We start from the raw sequence: 20,391 nt of genomic DNA, 5'->3' as shown, positions 1-20,391 counted from the left end.
AAAAATTAATTTTTTTCTTCAAATTTCAGCTACTTTTTAAAACATTTACAAAATTGTATTGAAAATCCGAGAGAATTGGGACCGCTTATCAAACGAAGTGAACGAAAGCTGCACATGTACGTCGTTTACTGTCAAAATAAGCCCGTCTCAGAGCACATTGTCTCGGAACACATGAATTATTTTGATGAAATACGTAATAAGTTAGGACATAAATTAGTAGTAAGTTTAATTTTTTTGCGAAATTTCAACAAAAATTTTAATAAATATTTTTTTTAGCTATGTGATTTGCTTATAAAGCCAGTTCAGAGAATAATGAAATATGAATTATTGTTAAAAGACATTCTCAAGTATACAAAGCGTGCTAATATCGATGATGAGTATTTGAAGGATGCGTGTGAAGTGATGCGAGTGATACCAAAGTCAGCGAATGACATGATGGATGTCGGGCGGTTGCAACGTTTTGAGGTAATTTTCATAGATTTTTAATAATTTTGAAGAAAAAATTTACAAAATTTGCATTTGGGTTAAATTTTGAAATGTGCATTGGGACAAAAATTCAAAATTTGTATTGGGCAACAATTTTAAAAATTATGATTGGGCTTGAAATAAAAAAAATTCTTGTTACAAAGTTTAAAAATGTGCATTGGGATCATAATTTGAAATTTTCAGAAAGTCAAAAAATTTAAAATTTGCTCACTAAAAAAAAATTAAATGCGCAATGGGACTGAATTTAAAATATTTTTTGGATTAAAAGTTCAAAATTTTACAAAATTTAAAAAAATTTCAATATTTTTGAGTGAAAATAAATAAAATTTGCATTGGGGCAAAAATTTTCTTCTGTAAAAATTTTAAAATGTACATTGGGACATTATTAAAAATTTGCATTGGGTCAATTTTTTTAAAATTTGCCGTAAAAATTAATTTTAAATCATTTTTGAGTCCAAACTAAAATAATTTTTTCGAAAAAAAATTTTGAAATGTGCTTTGGGTCAAAAAATAAAAATGTAACATGGGTCAAAATAAAAAAAAACTTTCAAAATCATTTTAACTAAATTTTTTCTCTCATTTTAGGGTAAAATAACGGCACAAGGTCGCCTGTTGCTCCATGGCCCGATCGTGTGTGTCGACAATACGCCAAATTTAGACAAAAACTCGAGTTTAGTGCAGAAGCCACGTGAATTGCAAGTGTTCCTCTTCGAGCAAAACATGATTTTCTCCGATATTGTCGGCAAAAAGACGCAATTTACGAATCCATCCTACATTTACAAGACACACATTCAGGTAAAAATTAAAAAAATTCCTAAAATTAAAAAAAATAATTAAAAAAATATTTTTTTTTAGCTGAACAAAATGTCACTGGAAGATAGCTCATCACCGTCAACGGGTGTCTACAAATTTACCGTTTGCTCAACCGATCCAAATCGACAGGGACTCAGTTTTGCCTGCATGCCAACGACGTACGAGCAACACAAAGAGTGGGTCGACAGCATCCGGAGTCTGCTGCAGACGCAAAATGACTTCCTGAAGCGAATACAGAACCCGCTGTTGTATCAGCAGAACAAACATTGATCCGCTGCCGCACCATCCTTCGAATCCCATCAACAAAACTGAGACACGAGAGCATGTCTCGCGCAATAATTTTACGTTTTCTGACAAAAAATATTTACGAGAATGACGAGTTTGGAACCAAATTATTATTAACAGATAAGGAACAACACATATTTGAACGTGATTTATGTATAAACAAGAAAAAAATTAGTATAATAACAAGTACCTATCATCCTTTTAATCCTGCATCACACACAAGCTTATTATTATATTATTATTAAAAATTTACAATTTAGTCGAGTCAAAAAGTGTCGAACGCACTTTAAACGGAAACAACATGAATTTGATAAGAAAAAGTTTAAAATTGTAATAAAATTCAAAAGCAACCTCTTACTCATTATAATTAATTAAAAATATTATAAAGTAATGCTATTATTAAAAAAAAACTATTATTATAATTATAACTCCTATTATATTTAATGAAAAAAATATTAGTTTAAAACACACTAAATAATTGATAGTTAAAGAAAAAAAAAACAAATATTCTGCTATAAAAATCATCAAAAAAAGCTACCGTCTAAAAATAAAAAAAAAACATAAAAAATTAAAAAAAATAAATGTATAAAAAAATTAAAAACTGAATTTATGAACAAATAGACAAGCAAAGAAAGTGAAAAAAAACAGGAAATAAATTTAATTTTTTGAAAATTATTTATTTATGATGAAAAACTACTTTTCTCGAGAAATTTAACTCATCCTTCAATGAACAAATTCTGCATCAACAATCGTTTAGTTAAAGCTGATTATTATATTTAAATAAAAAAAAAACATGAAAAATGAAGAAAAAAGTGAGAAAAAATCAAATAAAAATATGTCTACTTGTAAAAATATTAAAAAAATGTTTTTTATTTAATTTTTTTAATTCCAGCAAAAGTTTTAAAAATATACCTATATATTATTTTTTTTATTCTTAAAAGTCCCCCGATTTTTTTTTGAAATTGGTTAATATTTTTATAAAAAAAAAATTAAATTAAATAATATTTTTATAATTCTTTTCATTTAAATTCTGTTTTAATAATTTTCTTTAATTTTTATTTTCACAAAATATATGAAATGTTTTTATTTTTTTAATTGCATATCATTTTTTTAATTCATTTTTTTTATTTTTTAATCCTTCGATTCATTTAAATATTTGTTTTTAATATTTTTTTTTAAATATTTTTAATAATTTTTTTTAATAAATTATATTTTAATAATTTTTTAATATTTTAATAATTCGTTGATTTTCACAATTTTTTAGTACATATTTTTTTTAATTTTTATATTAAAAGTTCTATTTTAAAAAAAAATTTTTCTTTAAATTTTTTCTTTAATAAAATTTTTCAGAAAATGATGACGGGATGAATTAAATAATTCAATTTTTTATTTTAAAATATTAATTAAATTAATTATTTATTTAATTAAATAATTTTTAATTATTTACTTTTTTTATTTAATTGTTTATTATATCATTTATTTTATTTTATTTTATTTTTAAAATTTCTCCATTTATTTGTTAAAGTTGAAAATTTACAATTGTTTGATTTTTTTAATTTTTAAAAATAATTCAGAATTTTTTTTCTTTAATATTTTAGTTGAATTCCTTATTTCACAAAATGATATTTTTTAATTAAAAAAAATTACGTGATATTATTTTTTTTTCTCAAAATGACGATTTTTAATTTTTTTTCTCATTTTAATTAAATATTTACATTTTTTTAAGAGAAAAATTTTAAAGGTAAGTGTTTCTAAAATTAAATCCTTTAAAATCAGAAATCAAAAAAAAAAAAATAAAATAAAAAAAAAAATAAAAGAAGGAATTTAAAAAAAATAAAAGAAGGAATTTAAAAAAAATCTTTTCAAAAAAAATTTTATTGTTTCAGTACTTCAGTTTCAATTTGTGACGTTTAGTTATTTTTAAAACGTCCTAAAATATAAAAAATTCAATATAAAAAAATATTTTATATCTTAATTTTTCACCATTTTCTTTGCGATGTCATGCGCCAAAGTATTCAACTCCTCAAGGCAAGTTTTGTCGAAGGGACTCGGATTCGATATTTCACTTGCCTGAATTGCCCAAAATTTGGCTTTCTCGAAAACATTCGATAATTCTTCCATTTCCTCAATAACGCTTGTCGGAAATTGCTTCTCATAATCGTTCCCTGCGACGTCCTTCCATTCCTCAATAACTTCAACATCATCACAAATCGGATTATTTTCAACGAATTTCGGGTCATCGCGAGCCTCGATCGAATATTTGACAATTTTCATGCCCCACAAAGCAAACAAGCACGATAAAATTTGTTCCGAATGATCGGTGTTGACTGTCTGGCGCTTTAATTTCGCCATCAAAGCCGCCAAAAGAAAGTCAATTTGCGCAAAACGACGGTTATCGATCAAAAATTTGAGAATTGGCGCAATAGCTGGAATACAAATGCAATACAAATTCAAACCGGTACCACTGCCCAAAACGGAAGTCATCATTTTGTTGGCTTCGAACATCGCTGCTTCTCGTTGCTTAAATTCACTCAAAATTCTCGGAACGGCGAACTTGAGTTGCATTTTTGTGTCTTTTAAGCGCCCGAAACAGTCGTAGATGTGAAAATTCGCATTGCTAAAAGTCATGATCATCGAATAAAACATACTTCGTTCCTTTTTGGCGCCAAAAATTTCACGAACACTCATGACATCTTCGGTAGGATCGAAGCCAGCTGCTTTGAATTCCTCAAAAGTCGCGATTGTTTGCTTGAATAATTTAATTGCTTCTTCGTATTTGCCTTTTTCCATGAAACCAAGTGCCAAACGGTTCAAAGTTTGCGTATAAACGCCAACAGCTTCCGACGAAAGACGAATTGGCTCAAGCAAAGTGAGCGCAAGCTCCAAAAGCTCAAAATCGATTTCGACATTGTCGTTTTCGCCGACTTTGTTGCTGCGAACTGTAAGGCAAAAAGCTTTGCGTGTGAGATATTTGTTGAAATCGGGCGAATTTTCAGCTGGTTTCTCTTTTTCGATCTCTTCTTCCAACTTTTCGGCAAGTGAAACAATTAAATCTGTAATAAAAAAAAATTATGAGAAAAATTTTAAATAAAAATTTTTTTTTTTTACTCACTCTTCGATTTTTTTTCCATCTTAAGATAACGGAAAAGAACGGCGAATGCTTCTTGCATCGGTGTAACTCTCGCATTTTTGCCAAAAAGGCTTTCTTGGGTGCTTTTTTGATCGGTATAGTGTCGAAGAATCAATCTGTTAAAATGATTTTTTTTTTTAATTTTCAACTTTTTTGTTTAAATTTTCAACAAATACTCACTGCGAGACAGATTTTATGTCTTCCTCCATGATCACAAAATAGATTTTTCTTAAAATTTAACTTTAAAATTGAAAATCAAACTTTTCTGTTTTAAGTAGCGTCCTTTCTCTTGTAAAGTTAAACCACAAATGAAACCAAAATGGCGTCTTTGTTCATCTATTCGGCAATTTACCGTTGTTTGAGATAACGTAAGAATTTTCGTTAATAAATTAGAGGCATGTAAGCGCATTTTGTAATTTTTTATGATTTTTTTTTAGAATTTCAATTGATTTTTAATTTTATAAAAAAAAATAGAAAAAGTAGTCGTCTATTATGATTTCGTAACATAAACTTTAAATTTCATACTCCTCATTTCAATTTTCCGAACAAAAAAATTTTAGGTTCAAACTCTATTTTTTTTGCAGTTTGGAGGTTCAAACTCTGATTTTTTTTGGAAGTCATTTTTTGATCACTTTTAAGCCTAAAATTGAATAAATATTCATTCTAATTCTAAAGTTCATTTCTGTTCATATTGGGTCGATATTTGACGTAACAAAAAAATCAGAGTTTGGAGGTTCAAACTCTGATTTTTTTTACAAGTCATTTTTTGATCACTTTTAAGCCTAAAATTGAATAAATATTCATTCTAAAGTTCATTTCTGTTCATATTGGGTCGATATTTGACGTAACAAAAAAATCAGAGTTTGGAGGTTCAAACTCTGATTTTTTTTGCAAGTCATTTTTTGATCACTTTTAAGCCTAAAATTGAATAAATATTCATTCTAAAGTTCATTTCTGTTCATATTGGGTCGATATTTGACGTAACAAAAAAATCAGAGTTTGGAGGTTCAAACTCTGATTTTTTTTGCAAGTCATTTTTTGATCACTTTTAAGCCTAAAATTGAATAAATATTCATTCTAAAGTTCATTTCTGTTCATATTGGGTCGATATTTGACGTAACAAAAAAATCAGAGTTTGGAGGTTCAAACTCTGATTTTTTTTGCAAGTCATTTTTTGATCACTTTTAAGCCTAAAATTGAATAAATATTCATTCTAAAGTTCATTTCTGTTCATATTGGGTCGATATTTGACGTAACAAAAAAATCAGAGTTTGGAGGTTCAAAAGCCTAAAATCTGATTTTTTTTGGATTTCAAACAAATTTTTTGATCACTTTTAAGCCTAAAATTGAATAAATATTCATTCTAAAGTTCATTTCTGTTCATATTGGGTCGATATTTGAAACAAAAAAATTTTGGAGGTTCAAACTCTGATTTTTTTTGGCCTAAAATTGAATAAATATTCATTCTAAAGTTCATTTCTGTTCATATTGTTACTGACACACACACACAATCAGACAAGTCGAATTTAATACCGCATTTTTTCTTCGAAATGCGGTAAAAATTTGAAAGCTAAATTTATATTTTTTAATTAAATAAATTTTAAATTAAATTAAAATTGAATCAAAATTAATTTAAAAATAAAATAAAATTTTAGTTAAACTTAATTTAAATTAGAAAATTATTTTTTTTAATAAAAATTTCTCAAATATTATGAAAAATTTTAAAAAATATTTTCTGACTTTTATTCACATAAAGAAAAAATTTAATTGAGAACATTTTTGATAAAAAAATTAATTTTTCGAGTGTTTTTATTTTTTTAATTTTTAATTTTTTTAATTTTTTTTAATTTTTAATAAAAATCTCAATAAAAACTGAGATTCAAAACTTTAATTTAAAATTCTGACGAATAAAGGACAGACAACAAGTAAATTCCAAAAGCGCATTTTTATTTATGAAATGTCCTTAAATTGCAAACAGCTCAATTTCAGCGATAAAAAGTTCCCTCATCATGTAAATATCGAAAAATCTTCATTTTAATTAATTTTCTACATTTTAACCCAAAAATTTCATTGACAGGTCCTCTTCAAATAACGCTCAGGACTCAAATTACTCAGAAACCGTTCGAAAATTCCTGATTTGTGGCGTTCTTCGAAAAACTTTTGCCGACACTTCTGAAACCAAAAAAGTTTTTAGTAAGATTTTTTTATTTTTTCACAAAATTTCAATTAAAACTCGAAAATTTTGCCTTTCAGCCATCAACGAATGGTACAAAAAATGCAACAAATTGGAACGAAAGCTCGATAATGAAGTTTTTTCTCGAAATCCGTTGAGTTACAAAAAGTACATCGTCAAAAAAGCTGCTCTTTTCATGCTGCAAGGCGATCATTTCCGCAACGGAAGCTTCCAACCCGGTTTCGCTAAAGCTGCTTTCGTGACTCTCGAGGAAAATCGCTTGAATCGCGACGTAATTTGCGTTTATTCGTTATCTCTGCACATTGTGGCTTGCAGTTATTTCTCGCGACAGGATTTTATTCAAGCAATCAACTTCAACAACATGTCCGAAGCAGCAATTGTCGAGTTCAAGGCCATCAGCAATCAGGAAATCGCCCAAGAACTTGAAATTATCGAAGATTTGGTCGTCAAACAGCTTTTCGACTGCTTCGGGGCGTTTGGAAACACAAAAATGCGCGTCGAATATGCGGTTTTGTTGATCGATCGGAGCATCCAGCGACAAATTGGTAACAAAATCTCATGTCACGTACTTTTGTCAATTCAAGATTACGTCAAAGCCATCATCGAGTGTCACTTTTACGCCCAACTGAACTATTTGATGCGAATTTTCATGCGGGAACTCAAAAAGGAATCGTCTCCCGATGGAATTAGTCCCGTCGATCGTGGAAATTTCCTCGATATGCAAACTTGTAAGGACTTGATGGCGTCGTTTTACGTTCAATGGGCGATTTCTGTGTTGCGATATTCGATAAATGTCAAGAGAGATCCGGGTTTTAGGCAGAAAAATCCAATTTCAGGCGAAGTTGTGACCTTGATGAGTGTCGAAAATGATGAAATCGATGAGGAATTCGATAAAGAATTTCCAATTGAAGTTATTGAGAGTTACGAAGACTTTCAAAAGTGCCTCAATACCGCACGGAATTGGGTTCAACTCGTGAAAAAGCATTTTCAAGGTTATGTCACGGGAAAATATGGGCAGTACATGAACGAATTGGCACAATTGGAGAGAGAAATTCAGGAAATTTTCTCATATTGATCGAAATTTTTGTCTTTTTTGTTATTTTTGAATGAGAAAAAATTATAATTTTGTATTCAGGTAAATAAAGTTCTTATAAACGTTAATTTTTTGTATGCTTCTTTTGTGAATTTTTCAGTAATTATTTTTTTAAAATTATTTTTAAGACATTTTCTTTTCTCAGTAAAAAAAAATATAAATTTTTTAAAAATAAAAATAAATAAAAATAAAATTAAAAAAAAATAAACAAAAATTAAAAATATAAAAAAAAATAAAATAACAAAAATAATAAAAAAATAAAAATAAAAAATAAAAATAAAAATAAAAATAAAAAAAATAAATAAAAAAATAAAAATAAAAATAAAAATAAAAATAAAAATAAAAATAAAAATAAAAATAAAAATAAAAATAAAAATAAAAATAAAAATAAAAATAAAAATAAAAATAAAAATAAAAATAAAAATAAAAATAAAAATAAAAATAAAAATAAAAATAAAAATAAAAATAAAAATAAAAATAAAAATAAAAATAAAAATAAAAATAAAAATAAAAATAAAAATAAAAATAAAAATAAAAATAAAAAAAATAAAAATAAAAATAAAAATAAAAATAAAAATAAAAATAAAAATAAAAATAAAAATAAAAATAAAAAAAAAATTAAAATTAAAAAAAAAAAAAATAAAATAAAATAAAAAATTTAAAAAAAAAAAAAAATAAATAAAAAAAATTATTCAAAAGTGAATTTTTTAAACAAAAATGTTTAAATATTGCGTTTCATAGCGTTTTCATCGAAATTTTTAATGAGGAGTATCAAATTGTGAAATATTTTTATACGTTATTTTTCTGATAAAAATTATTTTTTTTTTAATTTAAGCTAAAATTTTACTCAATTATCATTTATTTTCAAAATTGATGAAAAAAAAATAGAAATTAATTTTTTTTTTAATTTTTAAAATTTATTTAATTTAATTATTATTTATAAAATTTTAGTAAAAAATTGACTTTCTTACCATTAATTTAAAAAAATCTTGAAAAAACTCAAAAATAATTTTTTTATTTAAATTTTTATTCGAACCTTAACATCGTAATAATACAATTCAAAAAATTTACAATCCTTAAAAACTACAAAAATTATTTTTTTTTAGGAATTCATAACTGTATGTTTTATTCGATTAATTTTCTATCTAACTAACTAACGATTATTTCATAAAATAATACAACATAGAACAGAAAATTACAATTTTTTACATAAAAAATTAATAAATTCGGGGACTAGACTTGATATCCTACGAAATTCGCTTACAAACTATGAAACAATACTTTTTTTGTGTGAGAGAAAAAATAATTTTAGTCAAAAAATATTTACAAAAGCTTAAATTTCGCATTCAAACTCGGAAACGCGTCGATTGAAATACACCATGCCGTGTTCGAGATCCTCGCTGAAGCCACTGACATCCATGTATTCGGAGGTATCGGTGTCGTTATCATCACATTGCCATTGGCACACTGTCCTTTGCAGAATTTGACGTGCTTCGGTGAACGAAAGTCTCTGATTTGGGTCCTTCGACCATGTGCGGTTCATCAAATCGTACAATTCTTGACGGCAATCCATCGGGATTTCGGGTCGAGTGCCATTTGGAACGTTTCGGATGACTTCTCTGCCTGAGAGATTCGGGTAAGGAGTTGATCCTGAAAGATTTTTATTAAAAAAAATTAAAAATTTTTGAAAAAAAATTATTTTTTAGGCAATTTACCTAACGTTGCAATCTCCCAAAGCACAATTCCAAACGCAAAAACATCAGTTTTCGTCGAATAAATGTGATACTGCAGCGCTTCGGGTGCCATCCATCGAATCGGCAACGCAGGTCGATTATTTTTCTCTTGTTTTTGCGTGTCGCCATGATGAATCCACGCATCCCAATGACGAGCGGCGCCATTAAAGGCACGATTTGCCAAATCAAACTTGAATCGCGACTCGGAATGAACGCGCGGGATTTTCGGAATGGCATGAGACTCTTCAGATTTTCCTAAATCGATCGACATGCCGAAATCACAAATTTTACAGATGCCATTGTGATCCAAGAGGATGTTACGGGCTGCTAAATCGCGATGAACGATCTAAAAATTTAATAAAAAAAAATTAAAAAAATATTTTTTGAGAAAAAAATTTTTTTTTACCTTTTTACTCGCAATATATTCCATTCCTTTCGCGATATCCAAAGCAAATCCAGTTAAACGACGCGGAGACAAAGGCATAACAGCAGGTCTCGTTGGAAGAGTTTGAGGCAAACTGTTTCTTCCGCCTCGAGCTGCACGAAGAAGTGATAAGAGACGTCCTCGCATGGCGTATTCCATGATGATGAGATGAGGTTCTGAAAGAAAAGTTGAATTTTTTTTTGAAATTTGTTAAGAATTTGAAAATTTATGATAAAAAAAAATTTTTAAAGACAGTTTTCGTTTCAAAAAGTAAAAAAATTGTGAAACTTATTTTTGAAAAATTAAAAATAATTTAATTTTTTTCTAAAAATCCAGAATTCTTGATACGAAAATTTTTTTCAAAACATAACCATGTCAAAGGAAAAAAATTTTTGATTTAAAATTAAACAAATTTTTATCCATTTGACATTTTTGACATAGTTTTTTTGCTCTTGATTTAGTTTTCAAAACAAAACTATGTTTTAAAAATATAAAAAAATTTGACAAAAATTGCTTTGACACAGTTTTTGACATTTAGTTTTTTTAAAAAAACTATGTTTAAAAAAAAATTAAAATTTTTAAAATTAATTTTTTTTTGAATCCCTCTGAAAATTTTTATCCATTCAAAAAATAATTTTTTGATTCAAAGGAAATTTTTTTTCAGTTTCAATTTTTTGGCAGTTTTGAGTTATAAAATGATTAAAAATGATAAATTAGAGCCCTCTGACAAATTTTTATCCATTTGGAGCAAGATTAGACAAAAATTGCTTTGACACAGTTTTTGACATAGTTTTTGCTCTTGATTTAGTTTTCAAAACAAAACTATGTCAAAGAAAAAAAATTTTTTTTCAGTTTCAATTTTTTGGCAGTTTTGAGTTATAAAATGATTAAAAATGATAAATTAGAGCCCTCTGACAAATTTTTATCCATTTGGAGCAAGATTTGACAAAAATTGCTTTGACACAGTTTTTGACATAGTTTTTTTGCTCTTGATTTAGTTTTCAAAACAAAACTGTGTCAAAGAAAAAAATTTTTTTCAGTTTCAATTTTTTGGCAGTTTTGAGTTATAAAATGATTAAAAATGATAAATTAGAGCCTAATAAGTTATAAATTAAAAAAAAACTCACCTTGTTCAGTACACGCTCCAAGCAACTTTACAACATTTTGATGCGCCGATCCAAGTTTCCTCATAATTTCCGCCTCAGCTTTCAATCCGCCCTGCCCATTGTCTCTCCTCTCCGTTTTTACCGCAACAACTCTCGTCGTTCCTTGCAAATGCCCTCGATCGTCATCAACTTCCGCCTTCCAAACTTGCCCGAAATTCCCTTCGCCCAGCAAACTCTTGAACCTTAAATTATTCCTGTTGAACATCATCGACTCGTGCCCCAAAACGCTCTCATCCGTGCTGTTACTCGTCGTATCGGAATCCAACTTAACCACGGGACTAATTGGCTGCCCATCGATCATATCCAAGCCGTTCTTGTTGTCATGATTGTGAATGATCACACGAATGGCGTACAAAATAATCGCCAAAACTGGCACCATTGCAATGGCAATCATCACATAAGTAGCGAGATTCATCTTGTCAATCTCAATTGTGACGTCATTATTCGCGGGAATGGAGTTGAAACGATTAACTGACGACGAAACGCTGCGTTTTGTTGTCGAAGGCGGGATTTCGGGACGTTCTGACGTTGGTTTGACAGTCGTCGTTGTAGTTGTCGTCGATGTAGTTGACGTTGTAGATGGCGCTCGAGTCGTTGTTGTTGTCGTCGTTGAAGTTGTCGCAGTTGTTGTTACCGCGCTCGAACGCGTCGTAAACTCCTGATTCGGGCGATAAGTCAAGGGACGACTTGTTGACGGCTTCGTCGACGGTTTTTGCGTTGTCGAAGTTGTAGTCGTGCTTGTACTTGTCGTCGATGGCGCCTCAGAAGTGCTAATTTCATCATTTAAACTCCTGCCGCCGGCTCGAGGAACATTCAAAACGGAGATTTTTGCTTCTTGCACGTGCTCTTCTTCAATAACATTTATCGCGGTGACAATTTCCGGCGTACTTTTTGTCAACAAAGCCTCCTGAGTTGAAGAAACACTCGGAATTGTCGTATAAAAAATTACAGGATTGACATGGGCGTTACTATGAGAAGTTTCGTCGATGGGAAAACTGTTTGAACCTTCGGGCGTCGCGTCATCCGGGATGTTAATGATCAATCCAGGCACCCGTTGTGAGGTTATGGTCGTTACTTCGGGAGTTTCTGTCGTACTTTCGAGCTGCGTGGCATTGGCACTGCGCAAAAAGACTTCTTTTGTCTCAGTTTCGATGAAATTATTCACGGGATTCAATGAGGCGGAGGGATTTGTACTTGCGGAAGCAACTTTCGGGCGCAAAGTAGTCGGATGAATGATCGTATAAGACGAATCTGCCTTCATTTGCTCCAAATATGAGGGATGGCGACGTAAAACATTGTTATAAGCAACTACATTTCGGGTCACTTGATTGAATCGCGTTTGCCATAACCGAGCTTTTTCTGTGGAAGAAGCTCTTGGAGGCACAGAAACATCTAAAATTTCTAATTTTTCATCGCCCCCTATTTTGTTCTCGCCATCCCCGGATAAGATTGGGGACGAAGTCACCGCATTCCCGCGTTTTCTGTTGATTTTTCTCCCTTGCGTTGAAATTTGTTGACTTTTTGGCGTCACATCCGATTTCTGTCCGTAAATAGCAAATTGCAGCAATTCACTATCGTACGGCGACTTTTGCATCATAAATCGCGTTTTCCCGCGATTTGGTTTTTGGCGCGAATCGTAATACAAACGCGTCGCTTTGATTGTCGTAAATTCGATTTTTGTTGTCAGGGTTGGACTTTTGCCGCGTGTTTTTGTACGATTGAGTGTCACGTATGTTCGTGGCTCTTTGGTTATGCTAGATGATGACGCTTCGGGACTCACGTTGTATGCCTGATGGATACTTTCGTCCATTTGCAAGTATTCCGAATCCGAAGGTTCGACAATTGAATTATTTGTAATACTGGAACTATTTCTCACACTTATTCCCTTAACTGCTAAACTATCTCTTAATCCTAAGTTTCTTCGCGAATTTTGATGCGGCGAAGATCCATCCAGGGGATCGTTCGAAGCGGAAGTTGTTGCGTTGGATTTTCCGTTGGAAGACCAACGATCGCGATTTAAGACGCTGCGACGCGCTTGAAGCACGTTCATGAGTTTATTGTCGCGCTGTCGACTGCTACTGACACGACGAACGGTTGTCGATGAGGGCACGACAGAAGGTAGGGTTGTTGTTGACGGGGCATCTGGAATGAGAAAGAAAAGAAAAGAAAGGAGTTAGTTAAGTAATGGTTTTGTGAGAAAATTAACGTTATATTAATAAATCATAAATAACACTTCCGTAGATGGATTGGTTTGGAAGAAATATTTCATACCCCTTTTTATTGATGATGATAAATGGTACAGAGCGTTCAACGTGAAAGTTGTTTAAAGTTTTTTTTCTCATATTTATTTTAGAATAATAAATAAAAATTGTAATTAAAAAATCAAAAATTAATTTAAAATTAAAATTTTGTTAATTTTTAATTTTGTTTAAATTTTAATTTGAATTGACTTTTATTTTATCATAAAAAAAATATTATTTTAAATTAATAATTTTTTCATATTAAAAAAAATTTTTTTTAAATATTTTTTTTAAATTAATTTTTTTAAAATTAAAAGTTTTATTAATTTAAAAATAATAAAAAAATTAAAATTAATTTTAAAAAAAATATTTAATTTCAAAAATAATTTTCCAACATTTTCAAGTTTCGAAAATTATAAAAATACAAACATATGTGTTTAAAAATGATTAAAAATAATTTTTTATATTATTTACTGAAAATTTATTATTTCATTAAAAATACTGCAAAAAATTGAGATTAAAATAATTTTTTCTGTAAAAAAAAATTTTGTAAACAAATTATTTTAAGATGATCGGAGTTTTAAATAAGTTTATAAAAAAATATTTTTTTTCAAATTTTTACAAATAATTAAGAAGTAAAAATTAATAATGATTAATATGAAAATATAAAAAAATTACAAAAATTTAATATGTTTTTGATTTCGAAGACCTTCTGAATATTAAAAATCAAAAATTACAATTCTTCTATAAAAATTTAAAAAAAATCAAATTTTTGTACAAATATTTTGAATAATTTACAATTAATTTAAAAAAAATTATTAATGTCGAAAAATATAAGAAAATTTTTGCTTTTCTATGAAATTTATATTTAAAAAAAAATTTAACTTATAAAAAAAGTATTTATTTTTGATTAATTTTCATTCTAAATGTTAATCGACTAAAAAAAATAACTTTAACTTATTTTAACGAAATTTTTGTATCTTATTTTTAAGAAATTATTGAGCAAAAAGTGCAATATTCAGAAATTTTCTTGAGGTATTTTTTAATTTTATTTATTTTTTTTTTATTTAATTTTTTTTATTTTTTTTAATTGGATATTTTTCTCAAAATTTCTTAAAATTTTTTAAAAATAAAATCAAAAAATTTTTAGATTATTATTTTGGCCTAAAGAAGGATATTACAAATTCTGACAATTTTTTTTTTGTAACTTTTTGTTAAAAAAAAATTTTTTTTTTCGCTTTTTTTTAAAAATTAATTAATTTATTTTTTAAAATTTTTTTAAATTTATTTAAATTATTTTTAATTTTTTTTTAATTAATTTTTTTCATTTAATTTAAATTTAAAATTTTTAAAAATAAAATTAAAATTTTTTAATTAAATTAAAAAAAATATTTTTAAAATTTTACAATAAAATTCAAACAACGCCCTGTACTCTCTTCAAAACAAGAGAAAGATCAGCAGCTAATAATATTACATCATCTCCCTTACTGAGCTTTGAATTATTTCATTGTTTTACATTTCAATATTTTTCGTTTTGTTTCTCGCATAAGTACGACACAATGCATTACTAATCCACTCACGAAGAAAGCCATGTAAGTAACAATAGGCAACGTTCAATTGAACGGAGGGCTTTACAAACGTTTATTTGTGTGTAAAATTAAAAAGAGAAAAAAAAACAAAAAATATGAATTATGATCGTTTTGTGTGTCGATGTCGATTAATATTAATAAAGTGAGGAGATAAATTATTGGCGCTCCCTTTCTTTTTACTGACACTAATGGGTATGAAATTCTTCTGCAAAAAAAATAAATAATCGACGTTTTGTTTGTCTATCGTGACACATATTGGAGCCTTCTCAATTATTCGTACATTTATTGGTTTTGCTTTTAACTTTTATTATGCAACTTTTTGAGAGATGTTTATTTGCTGCAAAAGTTATTAGAAAGCAAAATGCTTTTAAAAAGTCTTTTCGAATGGAATTGCGCTTTAAAATTAATAATAAAAAAAAATTATTTAAAAAAAATGTTGAATAATTGAAAAATACACAAAAAACGATGATGATCAATCAACCATTACGCAGCTCTCTAACTAATTGACCGTAGCTTGTGTGTCGATTTTTTTTATTACCACGATTTTAATTTTTTTTAAATCTTGAATTCTTCAGAATACACGTGTTCCCGCCAATTTTTAAAGCAAATACAAATATTCATAAAATTTGAAAAGATGACTTTTAATTAACTTTGGGAATTTTTTTTTTTCATTATTTTTTATTACATTGTTGATTAATTAGATTTTGATGAGCGACGTTTCATTGACGTGTGAGTATGTGAGTCCGATGAATGATAAGCAAGAATTAAATATATTTCAATACAATGTTAATGTCAGATAAGGTCGAAGGTATCTGACATCGACAGAAAAAAAAATCTGTAAAAAAGAGGCAACAATGTACGCGTGGAACTCATTAAAAGCGTTGAATTGATTGGATTTGACGCGTTAAAAGCGACGAACTGGAATATTGTTTGACTTTTGCGTATTTTATGGATATGTAATGGATTTTTTTGAGGTATGTAATAATGAACCAGGAAGCTCCATTTTTGGAGAAAAATAATTATTTTTAATGATTTTTGGTTGAATTTGGAGTTGACGATTTTTTTTTTAATATAAGAAAAAATTTTAAATAAAAAAGAAATTTTTTTGAATAAAATTTAAAATGATTAAAATAAAATTTAAAAAAAAAAATTAAAATTAAAAAAAAAATAAATTAAAAAAAATAAATAAAAAATTAAAATATTTTAAATATTAAAAAAAATTTATTAAAAAGTTATTATTAAAAAAAATTTTAATTTATTTTTGTTTAAATTAAAAATTAATTTAAATTAAAAAAAAAATATTCTTAATAAAATTAAAAATAAAATAATTAAAATTTAGAAAAAAAATTAATAAAATAAAAAATAAAATAGAATAAAAAGTAAAATAAAATAAAAAATCAATTTAAATTAAAAATAATAAGTTTAATTGAAAATTTAATTTATTTATTAAAATAAAATAATTATTAAAAAAAACAATTAAAATAAAATTTTAAAATGATTTTAATTCATAATTAAATAAAAAATTAATAAAAATAAAAATTTTAAATAAAAAAAAATTAAATAAAAAAAAAAAATAAAATTTATATTTAATTTAAAATTTTAATAATAAATTTAAAAAAAATAATTTGTCTAATATTTGTATAAAATGTCAAAAATTAATAATATTTTTTTTTATTTTAAAAAATATTTATATTTTATATTAATGATGAAATATTAAACCAACTTTTCATCATTTACAAAAAAAAAAAATAATAATAATAATAAAGTAATTATCATAAAAAAAATAAAAATGTGAAATATTTTAAAAATTTTAAAACTTTCAAAAATTAAATTAATTTAAATAAAAATTTTCAAATAAATATTTTTTTTTATTAAATAAATCCAGAAATTATACTTTGATCTCTCATTAAAATCAATAATCCAAAACTTTTCATCTCATTTCATTCTGAAACTTTAATGTGGGCCGACACTTGTTTGTCACACACACGTATTTTGCGTCAACGAAACTTCGTGTTGCAGATGTTTCAAACGACGACAGCTGTTAAAACAATATAATTTACTGCGAAATAGGTACAAGTAATAGTCAAACATATCATAAAAAAATAGAAATTAATAACAAATAACGACTGCAACGAGGAGAGTGAGTGAATGAAAAGTGACAAGCATGGTGACACAATCTTGACACACAAATTATACAAAACAAAAAAAAATTGTGTGGCGCCTTGAACGAATTGTTTGCCTTTAAAACTTGTCGACTTTATGTTTCCAGAGAATTTCGGCGAAGTTTTAAAATTTCCAACATTTCAAGTTTAACACTTTTTTGCGGAATTTCTGGTTTTTATGTGTTTACTTGTAAATAATAATTAACATTCAGGTATGTGTGGATACGGACTTGGCATTCCAGTGAACAATTTTACAGTAAAAAGAACTAAATTTACATAAAGATTTACGTCTTGCGATGTTTTGTGATGCGACGTAGATGTTGATGATCATGATGAGGAAGATGCGCCGCCATTCATTAATTTGTAACGCATTTCAGGTAAAATTTTTTAAAGTTGCTATTTAATCAATTTTTGTTCGTCTATTAATAAAAAATCAAAATATTTAAAAAAAAATTAAAATAAATAATTTAATTAATTAAAAAAAAATTATTTAATTAAATTAAAAAAAATAATTAATTTCAATTAAAAATAATAAAAAATTAATAAATTGAATATTATAAAATTTTATTTTAAATCATTATTAATTTAATAATAAATTTTTTAATTTTTTTTTTATAAAATTATTTTAGTAAAAAAATTTTATAAAAAAAACTTTTTTTTAATTAAAAAATTAATTAATTTTAAATATTAAAAAAAAATATTTAATTATTTTTAAAATATTAATTAAATTTTTAATTATATATTATTAAAAATAATTTAATAAAAAATTTAAAAAATGAAAACTTAATTTATTTCACGTATATTTTTTTTATTAAATTATTTTTTATTTAAAAAAAATTTTTTTTGAAAAATTATTTTTTAATTTAAAATATTTTTTTTTATAATTATTTTTTATTTATAATTTAAAATTTTATTTTTAATTAAATTTTTTTTTTATTTTATTAAATTAATTTATTTAAAAAAATTTTAATTTAAAAATATTAATTTTCAATTAATTTTAATAAATAATTTTAAATTTTATTTTTAATTAAAATTTTTTATTTAATTTTTCGTTTTATTTATTTTTTTAAAACTATTAAAAATACGATTATGTTGTTAATTTCACGGCAATTTTTACACCCGACACACATGTGTCTCTTGTGCGTACTTGTAACACAACATGAAGGCTAATTGTTTAAAAATTTGCTTTGTGTAGAAAAAAAAGTGTTAATACAATGCATAATTTATTATGGCATCATCATCATTCAATTGCTGCGAGTCTTGTCGAGAAAAAAATCTTTTATATAATCACTTTGCTTATTTTTTTTTTCAATAAATATCATTCGCAAGACGTATGTAGGAAAAACGTTCTTTCATGTTATTCTTATTTTTTTTTTATTTTGATCTGATGCGTTGTTGTTGCTATTATTATTATTGCAGCAGAGATGAAAAAAAATATTAATAAATAAAAATAAAATTTAAATAAATATTCCGCCAACCAATAACAATAAAACATCAACAACGCAAAGAACAGTTGATTCGATTATTGATTAAAAATTATTTTTTTTTCATGAATTGAAATTGCGCTTTTGTTGAAGAATAATCATGATTTAATTGACGTAATTTGCCTTCCATGCGCTCGATAATTGTTATTTTTATTGATTTTAATCGATTTTTTTCTCTTGCAGGAAAAATATTGTTATTAATGGTTTTTTTCGCACATGTTAGGGACTCGTGCAAAGAGCTGAGCTGAAGCACATGGTAAGGCAAGGTGTTTTTTGTAAATTATAATAATATCCAGAATAATTATTCATAGTATTGTTAAGTGTGTTAACAACAACAATTTTTTACAGGGTCTGAGTGAAGTGCATGATTTCATCGAGATTTAAAGATTAATCTTGGTTGAAATGAAAAACAACCCACAGAGGTTTTTTTGTTCAATTAGCAGAATTTACAGAAATTGTAGGATAATTGCAGCTTGTAAGGAAGTAATAACTGTCAATAAGTTTTGAAAAATGAGTTTTTTAAAGGAATTTTTAGAGTTTCACCTTTAGCAGGTAAGTCCAAAAAATTATTTTTAATTTTAAAAAAAATTAGATTTTATCAAAAAATTTAAAAAAATTAATTTTTAATATTTTTGATGAAATTTAATTTTTTATTTTGTAAAAAAATATTTAAATTAAATTAAAAAAAAATTATTTTAAAAAATTTAGATTTTATCAAAAAATTTAAAATGACATTTTTTTTATATTTTTGATGAAATATAATTTTTTATTTCGTAAAAAATAAATATTTAAATTTAAATAAATTATTTTTAATTTTTTAAAAATTAGATTTCATCAAAAAATTAATTTTTAATATTTTTTAAATGAAATAAATTTAATTATTATTTTAAATTAAATTTTTTTTTTTTATTATTAGATTTCTTTAAAAATTTTTTATTTTTTTTTAATTATTTATTTTTTTTTTTTAATATTTAAATTTAAATTTAATTATTCTAAATTTTTTTTAAATTAAAATTCATCAAAAAATTTTGAATGACCAATTTTTAATATTTTTTGAAGAAATTTAATTTGTTTTTCGTAAAAAAATAAATATTTAAATTTAATTATTCTAAATTTTTTAAAAAATTAAAATTTCATCAAAAAATTTAAAAAAATAAATTTTTAATATTTTTAATGAAATTTAATTTTTTTTGTTAAAAAAATAAATATTTAAAAATTATGATTATTTTTAAAAAAATCAAAAAATTAAAATAAAAATTTTTATTTTAAAAATTAATATTTAAATTTAAATTAAATTATTTTAAATTTTTGTTAAAAATTAAATTTCATCAAAAAATTTTAAATGACCAATTTTCAATATTTTTTGATGAAATCTAATTTTTTATTTCGTCAATTTGCCATTTTCAATGCAAAATTTCGAGAAAACCTTCAAAAACACATTCAAACCAACAATTTTCAATTAAGCTATGCAATGACCCATAACTGGTCAAATTTGCAATAAGCTTTTCCAAATCCATTTCAAGCGAATCTTCTATTTGTTCATTTCGTATCGCGTGCAATTTTAAACAAAATGTTTATCAGAGCGCATCTCC

At 25.7% G+C, this 20,391-nt stretch overlaps 4 protein-coding genes across 5 annotated transcripts in view; 2 read left to right on the top strand and 2 right to left on the bottom strand.

Moving 5' to 3' along the window:
- Positions 1-2,000, top strand: part of LOC134832405 (triple functional domain protein) — a 40,827-nt gene extending 38,827 nt beyond the window's left edge. For both annotated transcript variants that reach the window (XM_063846416.1, XM_063846419.1), the window contains exons 15-18: positions 30-219; positions 277-465; positions 1,072-1,281; positions 1,342-2,000. In XM_063846416.1, the coding sequence (XP_063702486.1) occupies positions 30-219; positions 277-465; positions 1,072-1,281; positions 1,342-1,569 (817 nt within the window). In that variant the 3' untranslated portion in view covers positions 1,570-2,000. The remainder of the gene's footprint in view (positions 1-29; positions 220-276; positions 466-1,071; positions 1,282-1,341) is intronic.
- Positions 2,001-3,469: 1,469 nt separating this feature from the next.
- Positions 3,470-5,011, bottom strand: LOC134831727 (uncharacterized). The gene is made up of 3 exons (XM_063845534.1): positions 4,895-5,011; positions 4,697-4,830; positions 3,470-4,637 (listed from the first exon to the last, which is right to left on the bottom strand). Exons 1-3 carry the CDS (start codon positions 4,921-4,923, stop codon positions 3,556-3,558), a joined length of 1,245 nt encoding a protein of 414 aa, XP_063701604.1. The 5' UTR covers positions 4,924-5,011; the 3' UTR covers positions 3,470-3,555.
- A 1,686-nt stretch (positions 5,012-6,697) lies between these two features.
- On the top strand, positions 6,698-8,059 carry LOC134831459 (uncharacterized). The gene is made up of 3 exons (XM_063845189.1): positions 6,698-6,725; positions 6,792-6,907; positions 6,968-8,059. Coding segments are annotated over exons 1-3 (1,134 nt in total). The 5' UTR covers positions 6,698-6,723; the 3' UTR covers positions 7,984-8,059.
- Positions 8,060-9,019: 960 nt separating this feature from the next.
- Positions 9,020-20,391, bottom strand: part of LOC134829113 (mucin-5AC) — a 35,357-nt gene continuing 23,985 nt past the window's right edge. Inside the window, exons 2-5 of the mRNA XM_063842110.1 lie at positions 11,286-13,466; positions 10,141-10,334; positions 9,717-10,080; positions 9,020-9,651 (exon numbers count right to left, since the gene is read on the bottom strand). Of these exons, the coding sequence (XP_063698180.1) occupies positions 9,335-9,651; positions 9,717-10,080; positions 10,141-10,334; positions 11,286-13,466 (3,056 nt within the window). The 3' untranslated portion in view covers positions 9,020-9,334. The remainder of the gene's footprint in view (positions 9,652-9,716; positions 10,081-10,140; positions 10,335-11,285; positions 13,467-20,391) is intronic.

The sequence above is a fragment of the Culicoides brevitarsis genome, chromosome 2, assembly GCF_036172545.1.
Source record: "Culicoides brevitarsis isolate CSIRO-B50_1 chromosome 2, AGI_CSIRO_Cbre_v1, whole genome shotgun sequence".
Taxonomy (NCBI): domain Eukaryota; kingdom Metazoa; phylum Arthropoda; class Insecta; order Diptera; family Ceratopogonidae; genus Culicoides; species Culicoides brevitarsis.
Note: the sequence above shows the minus strand (reverse complement) of the source record. Positions and strands in the feature narration are given on the sequence as shown.